The sequence below is a fragment of the Trachurus japonicus genome, chromosome 21 (assembly GCF_045865225.1).
Source record: "Trachurus japonicus isolate A0001 chromosome 21, Traja_1.0".
Taxonomy (NCBI): domain Eukaryota; kingdom Metazoa; phylum Chordata; class Actinopteri; order Carangiformes; family Carangidae; genus Trachurus; species Trachurus japonicus.
In genome coordinates, this window is record NC_140927.1 from 13,389,507 (window position 1) to 13,407,116 (window position 17,610).

Here is a 17,610-nt window from a genome sequence, read left to right on the forward strand (position 1 = left end):
GAATTCTTTATTGATTGCTTTTGGACACTGTTAACACATCTCACTCTGTAGCTGATGGTGCAAATGTGTTACAATTGCATTTTAAGATATTCAACAAATAGCAGGGTCTACCCAATAATCTGAGAGCATTATTTAGTCACCTCCTGGCTCTAATGTGTTTTGCATCATCTCCAGAAGGTGATGTTTAACTCCCCAGCCGCTAAATGCTCCATTATGTTCACTAGCAAGTTACTTAGATCATCTCTTTTGTGGCTGGGTGGGTGTACACTGAGTTTTGATACTTTGTAGAGCTGAAGGTCCTGCAGAGTTGTAACAATTCGCTGTGAAATGGTTAAAAAAAAAATAAAAGAAAAAAAGCAGCTTCAAAAAAACTACAATATAAAGACAAACATCACAAACAATTTAGCAGGCAGTGTGAAAAAGGAGGTTGAAAGTGAGATGATTTGTAGAGTTGATTCAAAAGGCAAACATTTTCAAAACAATCCTTAAACTCTGAAGTCCCACAGCCCCAGTGTCTTTCACATATTCACTCATTGCTTTGTAGTGCAGCAGAATAGAAGTAAACAGTTTTTACAGCAGCTGTAGACACTATGGTATGAGCTGATGTCTGCCAGAGAGGGATAAGAAGAACGCAGCACCACCCTACGCTTTAACTGTGATGCTTGTGCCTGTGCATAATATCCTGCCTTTTATTGTATGTGAACAGCTGTCGGTAAGTTACAAGCCTGAATGGATCCTGATAAATAAATTACCTAACATCAAGTTAACCAGCCTATCAGTCAGACTGGCAGGAGCCTGTCATCTTTTTAAATACATTTTGTTCGAGTTTAACGAATGCCCTGATCACATGTAATGATTTCTCCTTCAAACACCAGCTCTAATTTCTCTGCGTAATGAGCTGAGCACAGTCGAGCTTGTCAGCGGGAGCGAGGGTAAAATCTGCAGCTGTGTTCATGAATGAGAAACTAGAGCATAAAGCTGGGGTTAAAGGGCTTGGGGAGAAGATCTCAGTTGGAGGAGAAGATAACAGAGAGTTTCTTGTACTGATAATCGTGCAATCATCTCTCTCCATCTCCCTTTGTCTTTTTCTTTTCCTCTTGTTCTTTGAGAAAAAGAGGTGCTTGCTGCACTGTAGCCCCCTGCTGGTCAGGTGAGGTAAAGACTTCATCAAGGTAGCAGGTGCTGCAATGTGGTGTTTCTTTGTCATCAAATGCATCATTCAGACAAGCCTAGATATAACCTTGCATGTTCCAAATAGCATAAAGTGATAATAGAAGCCTTAAAACCTACTCTATTGAGTAGAATTGAGGAGGGCAAGGTCAGATTTTCATACCCGTGAGGGGCAGTTTGGCCTCAGAGGTATAGCTGTGAAGGATGATAAGCACAGACAAGTATCTTAAGATGCCTTAAGGGTATTTTGAAGTAATTATTTATCACATTGACCAATATCTTGAAGTAGGCTACATGTCAAGTTAGTTAGAGCAGTGAAAGTGAGAACAACATTTAGAATTTGGTGAATTTCAATCTTGTGACTGATTCGTGTATAATATCTCTCTGTGGTGTCACAGTCAACTTAACCATTTACCCAATTCATTTCAGCCCTCGTTCAGCTGCTGAAGGCGTAGATGGAAACTCATAAAGCCTGTAGACTTACAGGGCACATGAGTAAACTGCCCTGTCTTGGTGCCAGTTGCCTAGCTACCGCCTACATCCATCTTGTATCTTTTTTTCACCATTATTTTTTTTCTTGTTGCCAGTACAGAGTAAAGACTTGAATGAAGTTGATTACATAGCACATGTACATATGTGTTCATCATGTTCTGTGTGTGTTTTAATGTCTTATTCCTTTGTTCCCCCCCTTTTCCAGTCTCTTTCCATCTCAGTCCCTTTGTTCTACTCCCTCTGCTGTCCCCTTTCTATTTCATATCTTTGAACATTTTGCATCACAACCCTTAGGACACAATGCTGTGCATCAGGAACAGCCTGTTTTTTTTTAAAATAACCCTGATGCACGACACATGAGACTTGTGCTGTTGAACTTGATGTGTGTGTGTTTTTTTTTTGTTATTGTTGTTTTTTTTAATCTTAGTGGAAAACACTGCGGCGCACACAGCAGCCTGGGAGGAAATGATTTTTAAAGGAATCAAATGTCACTTCACGAGTGGTGAAAACATCAACAAATGTTACTTTCACATACAACATGTCTCCAGTCTATGATTCTATAATGTCTGGTCCATCCATGTATATGAACGTTGCCCCATCTTTATTCCTCTCACTTCTTTTCGACAAAGTCATACATCTGTTAGATTTGCTTATCATTCTGCAGCATTTCATTATTCAGCTTATTTGCCCTTCAAACAGTGGACACACTGCAAAGAGAAGAGGAGGAAAAATAACAAGAACCGAGTCATGAAGAGCAGCATGCCAGCAGCAGTGTTGACTATGTAAAGACTTGCGGGGAAACTGGTCTGCTGCAGCAATTGTATATGGATTGTAAAATAAAAGTCTCTTTAAACATTCAGCACGCTGTGCAATAAATATATTTAGCAAGCCCAATAATGTTTGCATGGATTTCAGAAGCAACACAGGGACAGGGTGTGCTGATGGCTCAGGCTCAGTGGCTGAAGTGTGGCTTTAGGGTTCAAAGGAAATGCAGGAGGCTAACTTCCCAGCTGGAATCTCACAGTAGGTTTATGCCATCATTGTATTTCTTCTCTTTTACTGCACTGCTGTCATGACTTACTGTTTACAATGAATCTATTCACTTTTATTACCTTGTATGGAACCTTTCATGCGGACTGTGAGGTGAAGCGATAAGATTTGCTGCACTTATTGTGAATTAAAGGTTACTTGCCAATTTAAAATGCTTGCCATTTACCTTGTTTAAACAGGATTAACTTAATGGTAACTGTGTGGCTGAAAGCCCTTCATATTTTATTTCCTCCTGTATTGTACTGTAGGAGGAAATGAGAAATTGTTTAACAGACCCATAGTGTAATATGATTCCAGTGTTTTTGTTTTGGTTGAAAAATAAATGAAAGCAAAACACTTGACACGAACGTGAAGTGGTCTTTTCATACTAAAGTGAAAACTGCATGTGAATATGAGGACCACCAAATATTTGACATTTACTTACGATGAGAGATTGTGATCTGTGAGAGACGAGGAGAGCAGCGTCTCGTCTCCTCCTATGGACAGTTAACCTTTGCTGTTCTCAGCGGGGTTTGTTGAATATGTTGATGAAATTAGCCTCCTCAGATGTGTTTGGGTGGTGTTTGTGCTGCAGTTAGTGATGGGGGCCAGATGGTTGTCGTAGAGATGCATAAGATTTGCTTGATATTCATAAGGAGATCTGACCTCTGCCATGAAGTATTCAAACATACAACCCTCATTCAGAGTTCATCCCTGCATAATGAATGAACACAGAGATTCAAAAACAAGACAAAAAACCTTTCTCAGCTATCAGTTTCACTCTCAACGCCCCTCTCCCACAGTGCAGCTAGGTAAAAACACATGTTTTGGGCAATACTCAGTTTAGAAGTTTATGTACATTTGGAAAATGTACACTGGTGTGGAATGAGTTATTCAAGGTCTTTTTAAAGAATTCACTGTTGTGGCACTGGCATAGGTCCAATCAAGTTTACTGTGCAATATTAAAGGAAATGTATCCACCCACACTCAACAGTCAAATCCTTTCTCAAGTAAAAACCCTGGAAAATTGACTGCAGCACAAAGCTTACTTCGGTTTTCTTGGCTGAGAGAGATATTTGACACCAGGAATAAAACACTGTATGCCTCACACTGCATTGGCCAGTGAAAAATGTAATAGGCAAGTAAAACCAATTAAAGCCCCAGTACGGAGCTTTTAACTGGATAAGAAAAGTCTCTGGTTTCTGCTGATGTGTCTCTGTTACCTACAACAGCAAATGAGCCCATCAGTGTGAATACACGCTATTTCTAAGTAGTCTAATTCTATACCTCTGGAAGGCCTGGTCGGGTTGGACCACTGACAAAATGATACGAATAGATACATTACTACGCACGCTGCAGATAACTGCAAAAAATAAAAAAAAGTTTTCAAAGCAAGTCCCGTCTTCTTTCCGACGTTTCCAAAACAAATCTACATGCGCCGGGCAGACAAATGTCTTCATGATAGTGAAATGCAGTCTTCATTCCGGCAAAACACCACCGCTTTCGTCCACAGGGGCCGCCAAAATGAAAAGTCTGTACAGGGACTTTAACTTACCTCCCTGTAGATAAATGAAAAATTTAAAAAAAAATCATAGCAACAGTTTGTATCAGATCAAAATCAATAATCATGTTAGGTGATTTAGGTTTCACACCCATAAACATAATTTACTGTATGCTCTGTATCATTGTTCACGTTGTTTACTGAGTGTTACTGTGCAACAGTGCATAGACACACACATATGAACACACTCACATACACTGTTTCCATTAAAAGCTGCTGAACTCCTAATGAGCAGGTAATTAAGTTCCATACAAAACGAACCACTGGGCTGTATTTACTGCAACTTCCTGTGGTTTAAAGAGTCATGACATTTTCCTCAAGCCCACACACATACACACACACATATACAGAGAGAGAGAGAGAGAGAGAAAGAGAGAGACTGGCACACACAAACATGCTGGCAAGCTTATTACACATCAGGGTAAGCCCCCTGAGATGTTTTCCACACACACTCTCCGGCTTTCTCGCTTACACACACATACACGGTTGTATGCAAACACACACGCTGTCCACCTGGTACAGTGTACGCACGGATGTGATACCTGTGAGAATGTGTCACCGCACTCTGCTCCCACTGCACCCAGTGAATGGTGTGTGTGTGTGTGTGTGTGTGTGTGTGCGTGTGTGTCTGTGTGTGTGTGTGTTTGTATCTCTGTGTCTGCTTTCCTCTGTCCTGCTGTGCTTTTTTCTTGTACTTTGTTTTTATTACCAGCATGAGAGATTACACTTATAGTGAATGAGAACATTGGAACAATGTATTTACATGTGTGTGTGTGTGTGTGTGTGTGTGTGTGTGTGTGTGTGTGTGTGTGTGTGTGTGTGTGTGTGTGCACGCGCGTGTGCATGCGTGTGTGTGTACATAAAGCAGGGTTGGAGGTGGGTGTGGAGGGAGGCGGTAGATCTAGGACAGGTGCTTTAAGAGAACCCCTTTGACTCATAGTCTCTTCACTAATTAAGTTTAGGCTCTTTATGTGCATATGTATGTGTGTGTGTGTATGTGTGTGTGTGTGTGTGTGTGTGTGTGTGTGTGTGTGTGTGTGTGTGTGTGTGTGTGTGTGTGTGTGTATGTGTGTGTGTGTGTGTGTGTGTGTGTGCACATGCGTGTGTGTCTACTTGTCTATCCATGGGAAAGGTCTGCCTTTTCCATTCCCTTGCCCTTTGATTATCTTTTCTTTTTACTTCTCCCCAGGTCTGAAGATCCTTGACCCTTACATTCAGAAATATTTTCAACATCATATTGAATATTTTAGTATATTATAATAATTCTCAACAGTGTAGTTTTAAAATTTGCAAGTATTATGTCTTTGTTCCGAACAGCAGCCATGATATCAAAAACAGACTTCAGATCATCACAAGACAAGTGGCTGTGTAACAAAATTTGTGTTAAGATTTTCTTATCACCCATATCCTACTAACTCACAAATACACGTCATTAATTTATTTGAACATTTCTGGGCAATGTTCTTACCTTTTCATGTAAAGTCTCGATTTGATATAAAACTGTTATTAAATTTTTTTTAGCGTACAAATTGATATAAAACAGAGGTGGCTCAGTCTAAATGTGCAAAAAGAAGCCTGAATTCACCAGCTGGGAAGATGGTCTTTAGCCCGTGTGGGAGTAGTTGGCTGGAAGAAAAGAGAAAAATATTTTAAGGATGATACTCGTGTTGGTGAGATTTTTAGATTTTTTTTTTTTCTGTTGTCACACAGAAAAACATTCAGATGTCTCCTTAATATTATGGATTTGTTTTGATCATGTTAATTTCCAGCCTTGAAATGGGTGAAATGGGGCTTGTCAAAGTCCATTTTGATTTGATTTGCTATTTGTCATAGTCACTTTTATTGTCTCATGAGTGTTCTTAATGAGGTGTCTGATTTAAGATTCACATCGTCCTTACTGCATTTTGAAAGGGGTCAGAGTAAAACCTACAAATATGTTGCAGCACGTCACCAAGAACAGACTTTTTTAAAAGATTCTTCGGATATTCTAATGTAGATCAAACTGCCAGTAAACCATAAATAAATTCAACAAGCTTGAATCATTTAATATGCTTTTTTTCCCCCTACAGTCAAGTGAGAGAATTAACTCAGTATCATGTCTGAAACATTTACTGTAAGATTAATATTTATGCTGAAGAAAATTATTGCCAAGAGGACTAAGTTCATCCAAATTTACACATGAGCAAGTCGAGTCGTGCCTGCCACCCACAAGCTATTTTCCACCTGCTGCCCACCTACATCAACAATAGTGAGCAGAGCCCAGGATAAACACAAACACAAACAGACACAACAGAGTGCACAAGGTGGCCACACTCTTCAGATTAACCTCTATCCTCCGTGATGAGACCTGTTGTCTTTACCTGGAGCGCTCTGCATTCGACACAATATGGACACCACACTGAAACAATAGCAGCCTCTTTTCCCTGCTTGTTCTGAGATGATGTGACAGGAGTTTTCTGCTTGTGGGCTAAATACGTGGGGTTAAAGTGGAACTCCTCACATCCAGGTCAAGCTGGGTCAATCCACACAAAAAGCAGCCAATTTACACCTAAAAGCTGCAGCAAGGCATTTCACTATCTGCGGTTTGAGTATTGTGTTTCTCTCTAGTTGCATTTCCAGAGCATTGGTTGGAGGTACGCACACTCAAGAACAATTGGCATGAGACAATTAAAGTGTTCACTTTACTTTCCCATTGCCACTCCAACACAATCCTGTAATCAGGGAGAGGGGTGGAGAGGTAGCAAGAGGAGAGGAGGGGATCGGGTTTCTCGGCCGCTCCGTACCCTAATCCTGGATTTCGACGCGGGATGAGAAGAACGCAGGTAAGGACAAACACAAGTAATAACAGCACAGACATGGGATTGGTAGGTGGGGGTGAAACAGGGGGCCTCATAGGTTGAGAGAGGGGTGGTTAGCTGTCCATGGGTGGGATATAAATACCTGCAATAGACAAGGGCAGCAAAAAGCTAAGGGTATGAGAGACTGGCGTACCTGCATCAGAGGAGGCAGGGAGATATGTGGAAGAAGCGCTAATGAGAGAATTCTCGGTAGGTGAGAAACATCTTACTAGTGATAGAAACCTGAGGCTCATCACTATTCATCTTGGAGAATCTCAGCTGAAGGTAGATTCATGCCAAAAACTGTGAAGAGTTCACGCTGAACTGCTGACTTCCATTTCACTTTGAAAAAAAAAAAAGCAGTTTTCTACCTTGCATGGTCCCGAGAGACTGAAGAGAGAACTATGATTTACTGAGCCAGAGAAAGGAAAGAGGACAAAGCAAGAAGATAATACAAGGGGTGGAAAAAAGACAAGACGTGGTGAGACAGAGACAAGGCCGAAGAAGGGAAGGTCAAACAAGACGAGACGGAAGACAAAGTGAGACAAGAGTATAAGAAAGGAAAAGACGAAGGACAAGCAAAACAGCAATGGGAGACAAAACCAAATAAGGCAAGAGACGACAAGCGAAGACAGGAAATCATTCAAAGACAGTCGGCAGACTTCAGTGTACCATCGGGATCAGTCTGGTGCGAGAGACCAGAGAAGAATGGCTTGTCAGGCGTTCAGCTCCGACTCCTTCACTCCACTGGCAGGAGAGTCAGCTTTGCCAATCCTCATGCACCACGCCTCTACCAGCGAGTGCATGCCAAACATCTCCCATGCACACAGCATGGTTTCTGCAGGTAAGCAGGCCTTAAACACATATACATAACATGTACCACCTTAAAATAATGTCTTATCCTAGAGGAGAATATATAAGTTGTAACTCCTTAATGATATGAACCCTATCCCACATATTGTTGCCACATTGTCAAACCAAACACAGGAAAACAGACCTCCAGAAGTAACTAAAGTACTGGCATGGTGCCTATTCTTACTGTGACAGAACATTGATAAGATTTGCTTGTAGTAATAGTGACTGATTACTATTTATAGGCAGTTCATTGGGTGCTGCAGGTAAGCCATCAACAAGTTGCTCCCATAGACCTACAACCGATCTGCTGACACCTTAAGAAGACGCACTCATGCTGTCAGGCAATGGGGAAGATGTACTGAATTGAAAAAAACATTTATTCAAATCCAATCCAAATTATGTAAATGCGTCTAATCAGCTGGGTTGGCCCAGCTGTCTCTACTCAGTGGGTAATTACTTTGAGGATATGTTATCAGTATGACTAAATCTCCAAGGTCTTTTTCTCCATGGAGCAAATTGCGCAGAAAACTTCCTGGAGATTCTGGTGTTTGCTGATTGTTAGTGCTCAGAATGGACTCGTTTAGAATCATGCAGCACATTAGCCATGCACTACATCTATATCGCAGCCACGTGTTTAATTGATTATTTCCCCCCTCATATACTTAAGTTATTTATGTTCTTCAACATGCATGTCTATGAATAGATTAACATGAGTAAAATTAGTAATAAAGAAATGGGCTAAATTTAGAATGATGGCAAGATTGTCCATAGTGATGCGGTCTTCATTGCACATGACACAGTAAAACAGCAACTGTCTGCACATGACTTCAAGTCAAGTCAAGTCAAGTCTAATTTTATTTCTAGAGCATTTAAAACAACCAAAGTCGCCAAACTGCTGTACAGATAGAAAGTTAAAACAATACAGAAAGCAATACAGCACAATTATACAACTTCCACCGGCTCTGTACTGGCTATGAGTGCATCTCAACTACACCAGCATGAATGCATTAGTGCTTAGTGCTTAGGGTGCTGCATAAAAAGATGAATACATGAATAATTATGTAATTAACAGAGGACACAACCAGAACAGTGTTCTAATATATCTAAATGCACTTAGCAGACAGGAACATTCTCAGTGGTTTGCAGAGCAGAGTTTTTTTCTTTTCAAAGAGAAGTCATCCTCTAAGCTGGGAGACGGTGTCGTAAATGAAACAAACACTTCAAAAGCGCCTCAAGGTGAATTTCCCTGGCTCAAAAAGCATGATTTGATTTTTTTTTTACAGGTCCATATAAGGTAGGATTCTACATTTACCCTCAGTGTCTAGTTTAAGATACAAATGTTAAAATGTACATGTTCTGTCTGCACTATAGAGTGAGACTGCCACACTAGTGTGATGACACGAGAATTATCCATGAATATCATCTTTCTCTCTCTCTTTCTGTCTGAAGTCCATTAAACATGTTTTCTTTGTTGGACTATTAGGGAAGGTTTGTGCATGTGCAAGAACAGTCATGTCACACTTGGACAACTGGTTAAAAGCACCCTTTGTCTGATGCAACAGCTGGTATCAGCAGCACCAAGTTACAACACAATAGTCTGGATCACAGTCTCCACTGCTCAGATCCCAGCTAGCACATCTCTGCAGGTCTTGGTTTGTTGCTCTATTTTCATCTGCTCAGAGTGTAACGACATTTGTCTCGTCAGTATCCTCCGGTCTGTCCCTGGGTCAGCCCTCCAAACGCTCCCACATGCACTTGTCTACATCCTCCCTTGGCAACGCTCTTGGCAACAACCCCCCGAGTCTACATTACCCGGTTACTCCCTGTCACTACAGCAACCAGCAGGCCACCTATGGCATGATGGCAGGTGAGTTTGTAGAGGTGGTATTTGTGACACTGGAGATAATAAAGCTGTGATTAATCTAGACGTGTAACAATTTGTTGATTGGCTTAATTGGGTAGTTGATCACTTAGCCTATCTATCAATATAATAATATTCCTTCATTCCAACTTATTCTATGGTAAGTGGAGTATGTTTATAAATCACTGTCAAACCCACAGTGTTGGGCTGAAAAACATCTGACAGTGTCACCCCAGACTGACATTTTATTAATCGATGAAATAAAAAGTAAAACATTTACTGATTATAAAGTGTTGGTTTATATTCCTAAATCATTAAAATTGCTAATTAAAATGTTCCCTAGCAATACAAAAAGATGCTTTTATTGACTCGTGGTATTGGTAATGGTGTTGATCTGATGATAACATACCATAGATAATTATGATGAGGTCAGAAACTTCATCAATATGGACTTGGGCTTGCAATAATTATGTTGGATGTCTAGGATGCTTTGAAATTAAGTGGCAGAATTTACAGTCTGACTTTCTTTATTACTCTGTCAGTGACAGACGGACTTTATCTGGACACAAACTGAGAAATACTAACAGTAAAACAGTTCATTGAGATGCAGTAACAGGAGTGGACACAGTTCACACTCACATCGATATGAAAATCAATATGGTCAGACTCTTGTTTGAGTCGGGGGTGTTTGAGCAAATATCATTACAATTATATTACTACTATAACAGCATCGTAGAAATAATACAGGCCACCATAGGTTGTCTATGTGAAGATTATTGACATAATTGACAATGGTAGTTGATGTCTCTCTTAATCTTTCTCTCTCTCTCTCTCTCTGTAGCTCAGGAGATGCTCTCTGCCAGCATTTCTCAGACTCGTATCCTGCAGACCTGTGGCGTCCCTCACCCTAACATGGTGAGCAGTGCAAATCCATTGCAAGGTAATGAGCAGACACACGCGCGCACACTCATGCGTGCACCCACGTACACGCACAAACACAGCACCATCTCTCTCCTGGCCCACAGTTAAACCCGGTAAATTGAGCAGACAATTTGTTTATTCTCCATTTAATTTTAAATCTGCTACCAGTTAAAATCAATTTCAGACATGATTACATCGCCTAACGCTTGAGCTCTTTAGCACACTTGTTAAACATAACTGTCAAAGACGACTTGCCACTTCCTCCCCCGCCTGTGGAGAGAGCAAAAACATGAATGCAGAAGGAGTTAGGTGAAAGCTGTCTCAAAGAATGGCACTGGTGTTAAGAGATTTGTTATTTGTTCATGGCGAGAAGAGACAAATTTCACACTGATGCTAATGTACAGGAGCAGCAGTATAATGTAGTCTAGGAGGATTGGAGCTGGGACTTGTATCAAATCATTATCCTGGATAAAGCAGATCAATGGCATAACATCTCTAATTTTTTTGAACATGTAATACACTGTTTGAAATTCATTTGACAGTAATATATCTAATCTTCCCAGCGTTAAATCTAGACCAGCTCTCTGGTTCATGTTTAACAACTCAGAATCAGTGATGACATTTATAGTAGTGTCAAACCATGATGTAACACCCTGGTAGATTTGATGTCCTGGACATAACACAGCGCTAAAGAAACACCCAGACATATCCAACAAAATGTCACTGCATACAATTCAGTCCGACTAATTCTTCCAAAAAAAGGAAAAATGAAAGTGAAGATTTAAATCGTTTAACTTTTATATAACCATTATATTTATACGTGATATAACCAAGTGGGAGCAAAAAGAATATGACCTTATTTTAACCAGGGTGACACAGAACAAGAGAATTTTCAGAGGAGATTAAATTGCTTCTTCTAAAAGACTGTACTGTTAAAAAGGAGGCTTCTGACCACTCAAGCGTAGATGCTGTGACATCTACCCACTCCTCTAAATGGTCTAATGAAATTATATGGCCGGTCGTGTCAAAGGATCCGCTGAAATACATACAGATTAAAATGAAACAGGTGCCCATATTTACTGGCATCAACAGATTGTGTGTCACTTTAATTGACTCACTGTCTTGCACTGACAAGGGGCAGATTGAAGGTTTAACAAACGGTCTGACAGTCTGCTTGAGTGAGAGCTTTTGTGGCTTTTGTCAACAACCTTAAGAAAAGAATGTGAAAAGGCATGTGGGAAGACAATGGCCTAAGACAATGAGATGTTGCTTTGCTTGAAATGAGGGAAGTGCTAACAATTAAAAGACTGACAAACCAACTGTCCTCAAAAAAAAGGAAAAAAAAATCCTTGAGAAATGTAGTAGGAGGCTGATGAAGTGCGTACATGGTGGAATTTGTGTGAAAAAATGAATCACAACAAATCCCTTGTTCAGAGTGGTCAACAACAGCACTCAGCAGGATGTCTGAAATGAACATTTGGGCAGCAACAGAGTTAATAGCATTAAACAGAAATTATAAGAGCTGAGGCCAACGAAGAAATTGGCCCTTTTGATTTTTAAGAGCTGAACTAATCTTTTTTCTCTCTTTTTTTAACATTAAAAAACAATCAGCCTAAGAGTAGCGTGGGTTCATGTTGCTTAGTGAACCTACAGAGAATTATCACCCCTTGCGGTTCCTCTTAGCGATTTGGATCTTTTTAAGACTTTTCAAATGCATCGCACTTGTTTCCAGCTGCAGGAGGCAGCACAGAGTGAAGCATTTAGCAGCGAAGGGTTCAGAGTTTTTGTAAGTGAGTGAAAATTGCCTCACATTCAGTATGCAACCAGAAACATAGCACCAGATAAATGCAAAAGTTGCTCCCTATAGCTGCTGGATGTGAAATAAACAACCTGCAGCTTTGTAAAGTGATATAGAATATATATGTATACGTATATACAGTATATGTTCATGGAACTTTAATGATGGTAGAAAGTCAGTGTGTTTATCAGTTTGTTTGCAGTCTGCATTTGCTCATCATAAAGCTGCTGACACTGCTGACACTCTTTATATGGTGCACATGTATAGCAGCCAGAGGGTCCATGTTCATGTACACAAAGGCTTGTGATGCGCTTTCACAAATCCACTGAGCCCACTTGTGTTTTGAACGTGGCTCGCTGCCCGGCCTATCTCCATAGCACAGAGACAATTGCTGAGTGCACCACAGCATAGCTGGATGTACACTATCCAGGGAACATCTCCAGGAAAACAGGATGCCTCAAGCTGAATCATCCACGACCGAGAGAAGCTACTTTTCTTCTCAGGTGTCTTTGCCCTGTTGCCCCACAGTCTGTAGTAAACAAAATGAGTGCAGGAATATATTTAACACTCTTTTTCATGATGTTGTAGAATATTAATTGGCAACACACCAACTAAGCTCTATGAAAGAGGCATACAACTATGTATTGTAATGGAAGGAAGGCGGATATACTGTAGGCTAAACCTGCTTGGATTTTTTCCACCATCCTGAAATAGATTTCAAAAGAGGGTGTTCAACCTCTTCCTACACCATCAGCATAAGAGGGAATCACTGATGCATACCATAGACTCGACCACTTTGCTCTAAAGCTGCTTGTGTATAGATTCAGCTGAACAACTCAGCAGGTCGATGACAACTTCATTTCACCCTATTCCACTTTGAAAGCCTGACTATTTTGTTCAGGGGGACTGAGAAGGCATTTGCTAAGGCCTACGTCTGCCCCTGACAGACAGAGTTCAGAATGTCTACAATGGGTAATATTTAGCTCCAGTGTGTCCAAGTCTTAGATTAAGCTTTTGTAACGGTGTTGTCGTCTGAGGTTCAGTGGATTGGATGTTGCTCTGGTTGCTAAAGTGAGGTCAAAGACCAGTAGATGATTATAAATCATTGCTGTGAGCAGAGTCAGTGAGGGGTGAATAAGAAACCTGTGTGAATGTTGATTAGTTGAGCTGCTCTGAGTTACCATCTCACTATTAGTAACACAAAATCAACATCAAAAACCTTCTAATACGTATATATATTAATTTTACTAGTTGGGACTAAGACAAAAAAAAAATCTCATGAATTTAGTTAATTCAGGTGCACGATACAAAATTTGCACTGCTACCCCACTAACACAAGAGGGGAGTGTTGCATTGTTCATTATAGATTGCTTAACATTATGAAGAGCACGTAATCTGTATGACAGTGATCAGAGGGGACCTGCTGTCGGCCTTTTGTTACACTGTCGGCCTTTTGTTACACTCTATGCTGCCTACTGTCTGGTATTATATGATGACCATGATGCATTGTGAATAATTACATATTTATGACCCAAAATGTCACTTGCAATTGTTTTGGGGTTTGTTTTTTTTTCTCTCCACTGCTGTTTGGAGCACTAATGCAATTGGGAGCATCAATCCAAATCACATTTAGTCATCCAACCATCTGGTATTCTGGCAGTGATCTGTCATCAGTATTAACAAAAGGCAAGAAAATAGTGAGAGACAGCAACAGCCACGAGCTCAACTGCATCGAAGTGCTTAACATGTGCAGGAATGTCAAGGTTATAGCCTGTTGGATGTTACACAGCTAATATGACCATGTCAGTTGCGCAAATGTTAATTTCTACTGAATGCAGAGCTTTAAAAACAAGTGTAAGAAGTAGTCACCTTTGGTATCGCTATAAGGACAAGAAGATCCTGGCAGGAAAAGTGAGTAAACTGAAGAATATCACGTTAATTAACAGGGAGGTTAATGCCTATTCACCAAACACATCAAAATACTATTTAAACACTGTTGCCACAGCTACAGTACTCACTTGTCCAGACCTTTCAAAATCACCTTGTTGTTTTTCAGTCATCACATCACCCAATTGCAAATGCAAATTTAGACAACACACGTCTTGTGTCTTTACCTGTCTGGATGAAGCTACAGGACAGGACCTAACCTTTATTTCAAGAGTGGTCGGAAATGGCCACATGTATTTAGAAAATACAATTTATTGCTTATCATAGCAAAGTGATGAGTAAACAAACAGCTCTTTTCCCAGGAGTTCAGTACTGTACGTCTCACAGGGATATGTCAAAACTTTTTTGTTTGCTGCTGAGATAAAGGCTCTCAGGATACATGTGGGAACAGAAGCCTTCTGACAGTCTGAGGGTCTCCCCTGTGTCTCTTACCAACCAATTTTCCCCTCTCAAATTCTCTCTCTCTTTCTTCCCCATCTTTCCCCTTTATTTCTCTTCTTCCAGGGTCTCTTACCCCTTGCTTGTACAAGTTCCCCGATCATGGTCTAAGTAGTGGTTCTTGCGCATTAAGCCACGGTTTCTCTTCGCTGCCCTCGGCTCTCCTCTCAACTGATGAGGCCCCTGGGGGCCCCAGTGTTGCAGAGATGAAAACCGACGCTCAAAGGAAGAGCATGCGAGACCCTGAAGATGCCCCCGCCATGGACTCCCCACAGATACGAGAGCTGGAGATGTTTGCCAATGACTTCAAAATACGGAGGATCAAACTTGGTGCGACAGTCCTACTGCACCAGACACCAAACCACAAGTGTTGTCATGTTTACACTCACCTAGCTACAAGCTACTTTGTATTTAATTAGGTATTTCTGTTTCATTGTGACCTCCAGGCTACACACAGACTAATGTAGGTGAGGCCCTTGCTGCGGTGCATGGCTCAGAGTTCAGCCAGACCACGATCTGCCGCTTTGAAAATCTGCAGCTGAGTTTCAAGAACGCCTGCAAACTCAAAGCCATTCTAGCAAAATGGCTGAACGAAGCTGAGCTGGCTGGTGGTGAGTAACACACACTTCACTCCACTCCATCACACCTCCCTCTAGAGCCTTTATTTCACTCTAATGTTTAACTATCTCATCTCAATATGGCAAGAAAGTTTTGATTTATGTGATAATATCTTTTATTATATCCAAGCTTTCTCTGTATGATAATGAGAATCTGACAAAGGATTGTGCATTGTGTAAGATAGTGGTTCACAACCTTTTTTGCCTTATGAATCCTTGAAATAAACCTAAACCTATCTACTCATGGCTCCTTATTGAATGGCAAGGTGTTTCAGCAGAGAATGATTTTCTTCTTTTGGAGAGTTTTATCTGAATGTTCCTTAGACATCTTAAGAGGTAAAATGACTCAGGCTTTCACTAAAGAAAAGCTGAGATTTATGGCCAAAATGTCAAAAATATTCATTTTCCCCTAGCAGAAGTTTGTTCTTTCTTTCTTTCTTTCTTTCTTTCTTTCTTTCTTTCTTTCTTTCTTTCTTTCTTTCTCTCGACCAGGAAGGTCAACGAAACATTGCAGAAGAGTCTGACAGCTGAGATGTGTGATTTTTAAAAAGTTGACCAAAAAAGTAATATTTGTTCCAGAGTTTAAGAGACTTTATTGGAAAGTCCAGGATAGGTTAGAGTAGGTTTGTCTACCAGCAACAAACAATCAATATGGCAGCTTTTTATGTTCCTGTTGTCTACAGGTAATATATTGTCTTTTCTGCAGCCTTATACAACGATAAAATAGGAATGAATGAGCGGAAGAGAAAAAGGAGAACAACTATCAGGTATGTACTGTAAGGGCCAAACATACAGAACATTACATACATACCGCCCAATCCCCTGAAGTTTATCTTTCTCTTTCTTCTCTCTTGTTTGAACACTGCAGCCTGGGAGCAAAGGAGGCTCTGGAGCGCAGCTTCGTGGAGAAAAGTAAGCCAGCTTCTCAAGAAATAGCCCGTATAGCCAAAGGCCTCCATCTGGAGAAGGAAGTGGTGAGAGTCTGGTTCTGCAACCGACGGCAAAGAGAAAAACGGGTTAAAACCAGTCTCAACCTCAGCTCCTGCCTGACCAAGATCAGTCCCAACTGCATAGCACAGATGAGTAAAACACAAAGGCCGATGACGTAATTTAAGGTTCAGAAAGAGAGTCTGTTCGCTGATAGAGGATCCGTCATGGACTCAGTGAAAATGTGTTACTTCAAACGTCTTAATCATTCCAGTGTGAAGTGGGAGAATTTTTTTAGTAGAAAAGCCTAATACTGAAAACAGCCTTCATTCCTCATGCACAATTCAGATGATAATTTATATCTTGTAGCTGCAGCCTAACAGTAAAAAAAAATAACACTCTTAACACAATTTTGCCATGAAAACAATGAGTCATATTCAGGAGCTGTTTGTTTAATTAGCACAGACATTCATTATTGCAGTTTTCTTACTGCTGTATTTGTGTTGTTTTCCTATTTAATGTAATAAAACCTTTTGCAGTTCTTTGACCTCCATGTGTCCCCAAAAAATCCTCTTTAAATAATTTAGTTAATTGAAATGTCAAAGAGCAACTGAGCCTTTATTTTTTTTCTTTTGAAGTATAAACTGTGAAGATAAAACATTTTTCATTTTACTGCATATGGGCTGCTGGTTTGACTGTGCAGTCACCAGAATCCTGGCTGTGCCTTGTTTACTATATGAATACTGAAAGTGTGTTAGCACACAGAGTAAAATTAATGTAGATTGCAGATGCGGAGGAAGGACTGAAGGATCAGTAGGTGCTGGTTCACAATAGAGAAAATGGGGAAATGTATGGGTGTATGATGTGAGTGTCACTGCACGTGTGTGTGTGTGTGTGTGTGTGTGTGTGTGTGTGTGTGTGTGTGTGTATATGTAGCTTGTGGTTATTTTAGTTTTGGTTCGTGTGGAAGATTTCACATCTTCTGTTCAGCTATTTTGGGGTAGTTCGGAAGGGATCATTTGTTATATTGATTTAAATGAAATAAAATGTTAGACGTTCACATCTGCATTTACCAGCAGACTCTTTGTGCTTTGTGCTGTTGTATATCATTGTGTTTGTGCATTAGGGCTGATACCTCTGTGACCTCTTTTTTAACC

General features: G+C 40.4%; 1 protein-coding gene across 1 annotated transcript; it reads left to right on the forward strand.

The window, feature by feature from the left end:
• The first annotated feature begins 7,717 nt into the window (after positions 1–7,717).
• Positions 7,718–16,656, forward strand: pou1f1 (POU class 1 homeobox 1). Its single transcript, XM_085764702.1, has 7 exons — positions 7,718–7,933; positions 9,650–9,811; positions 10,647–10,745; positions 14,976–15,239; positions 15,356–15,520; positions 16,233–16,293; positions 16,395–16,656. The coding sequence occupies exons 1-7, from the start codon at positions 7,798–7,800 to the stop codon at positions 16,633–16,635; spliced, it is 1,128 nt and encodes a 375-aa protein (XP_085620828.1). The 5' UTR covers positions 7,718–7,797; the 3' UTR covers positions 16,636–16,656.
• Positions 16,657–17,610: the final 954 nt, after the last annotated feature.

Coding starts and splice junctions, on each gene's coding strand:
- pou1f1 (XM_085764702.1), top strand. CDS start 7,798: ATGGCTTGTCAGGCGTTCAGCTCCGACTCCTTCACTCCACTGGCAGGA. Junction 9,812..10,646: donor CACCTATGGCATGATGGCAG/GTGAGTTTGTAG, acceptor CTCTCTCTGTAG/CTCAGGAGATGCTCTCTGCC. Junction 10,746..14,975: donor CAGTGCAAATCCATTGCAAG/GTAATGAGCAGA, acceptor CTCTTCTTCCAG/GGTCTCTTACCCCTTGCTTG.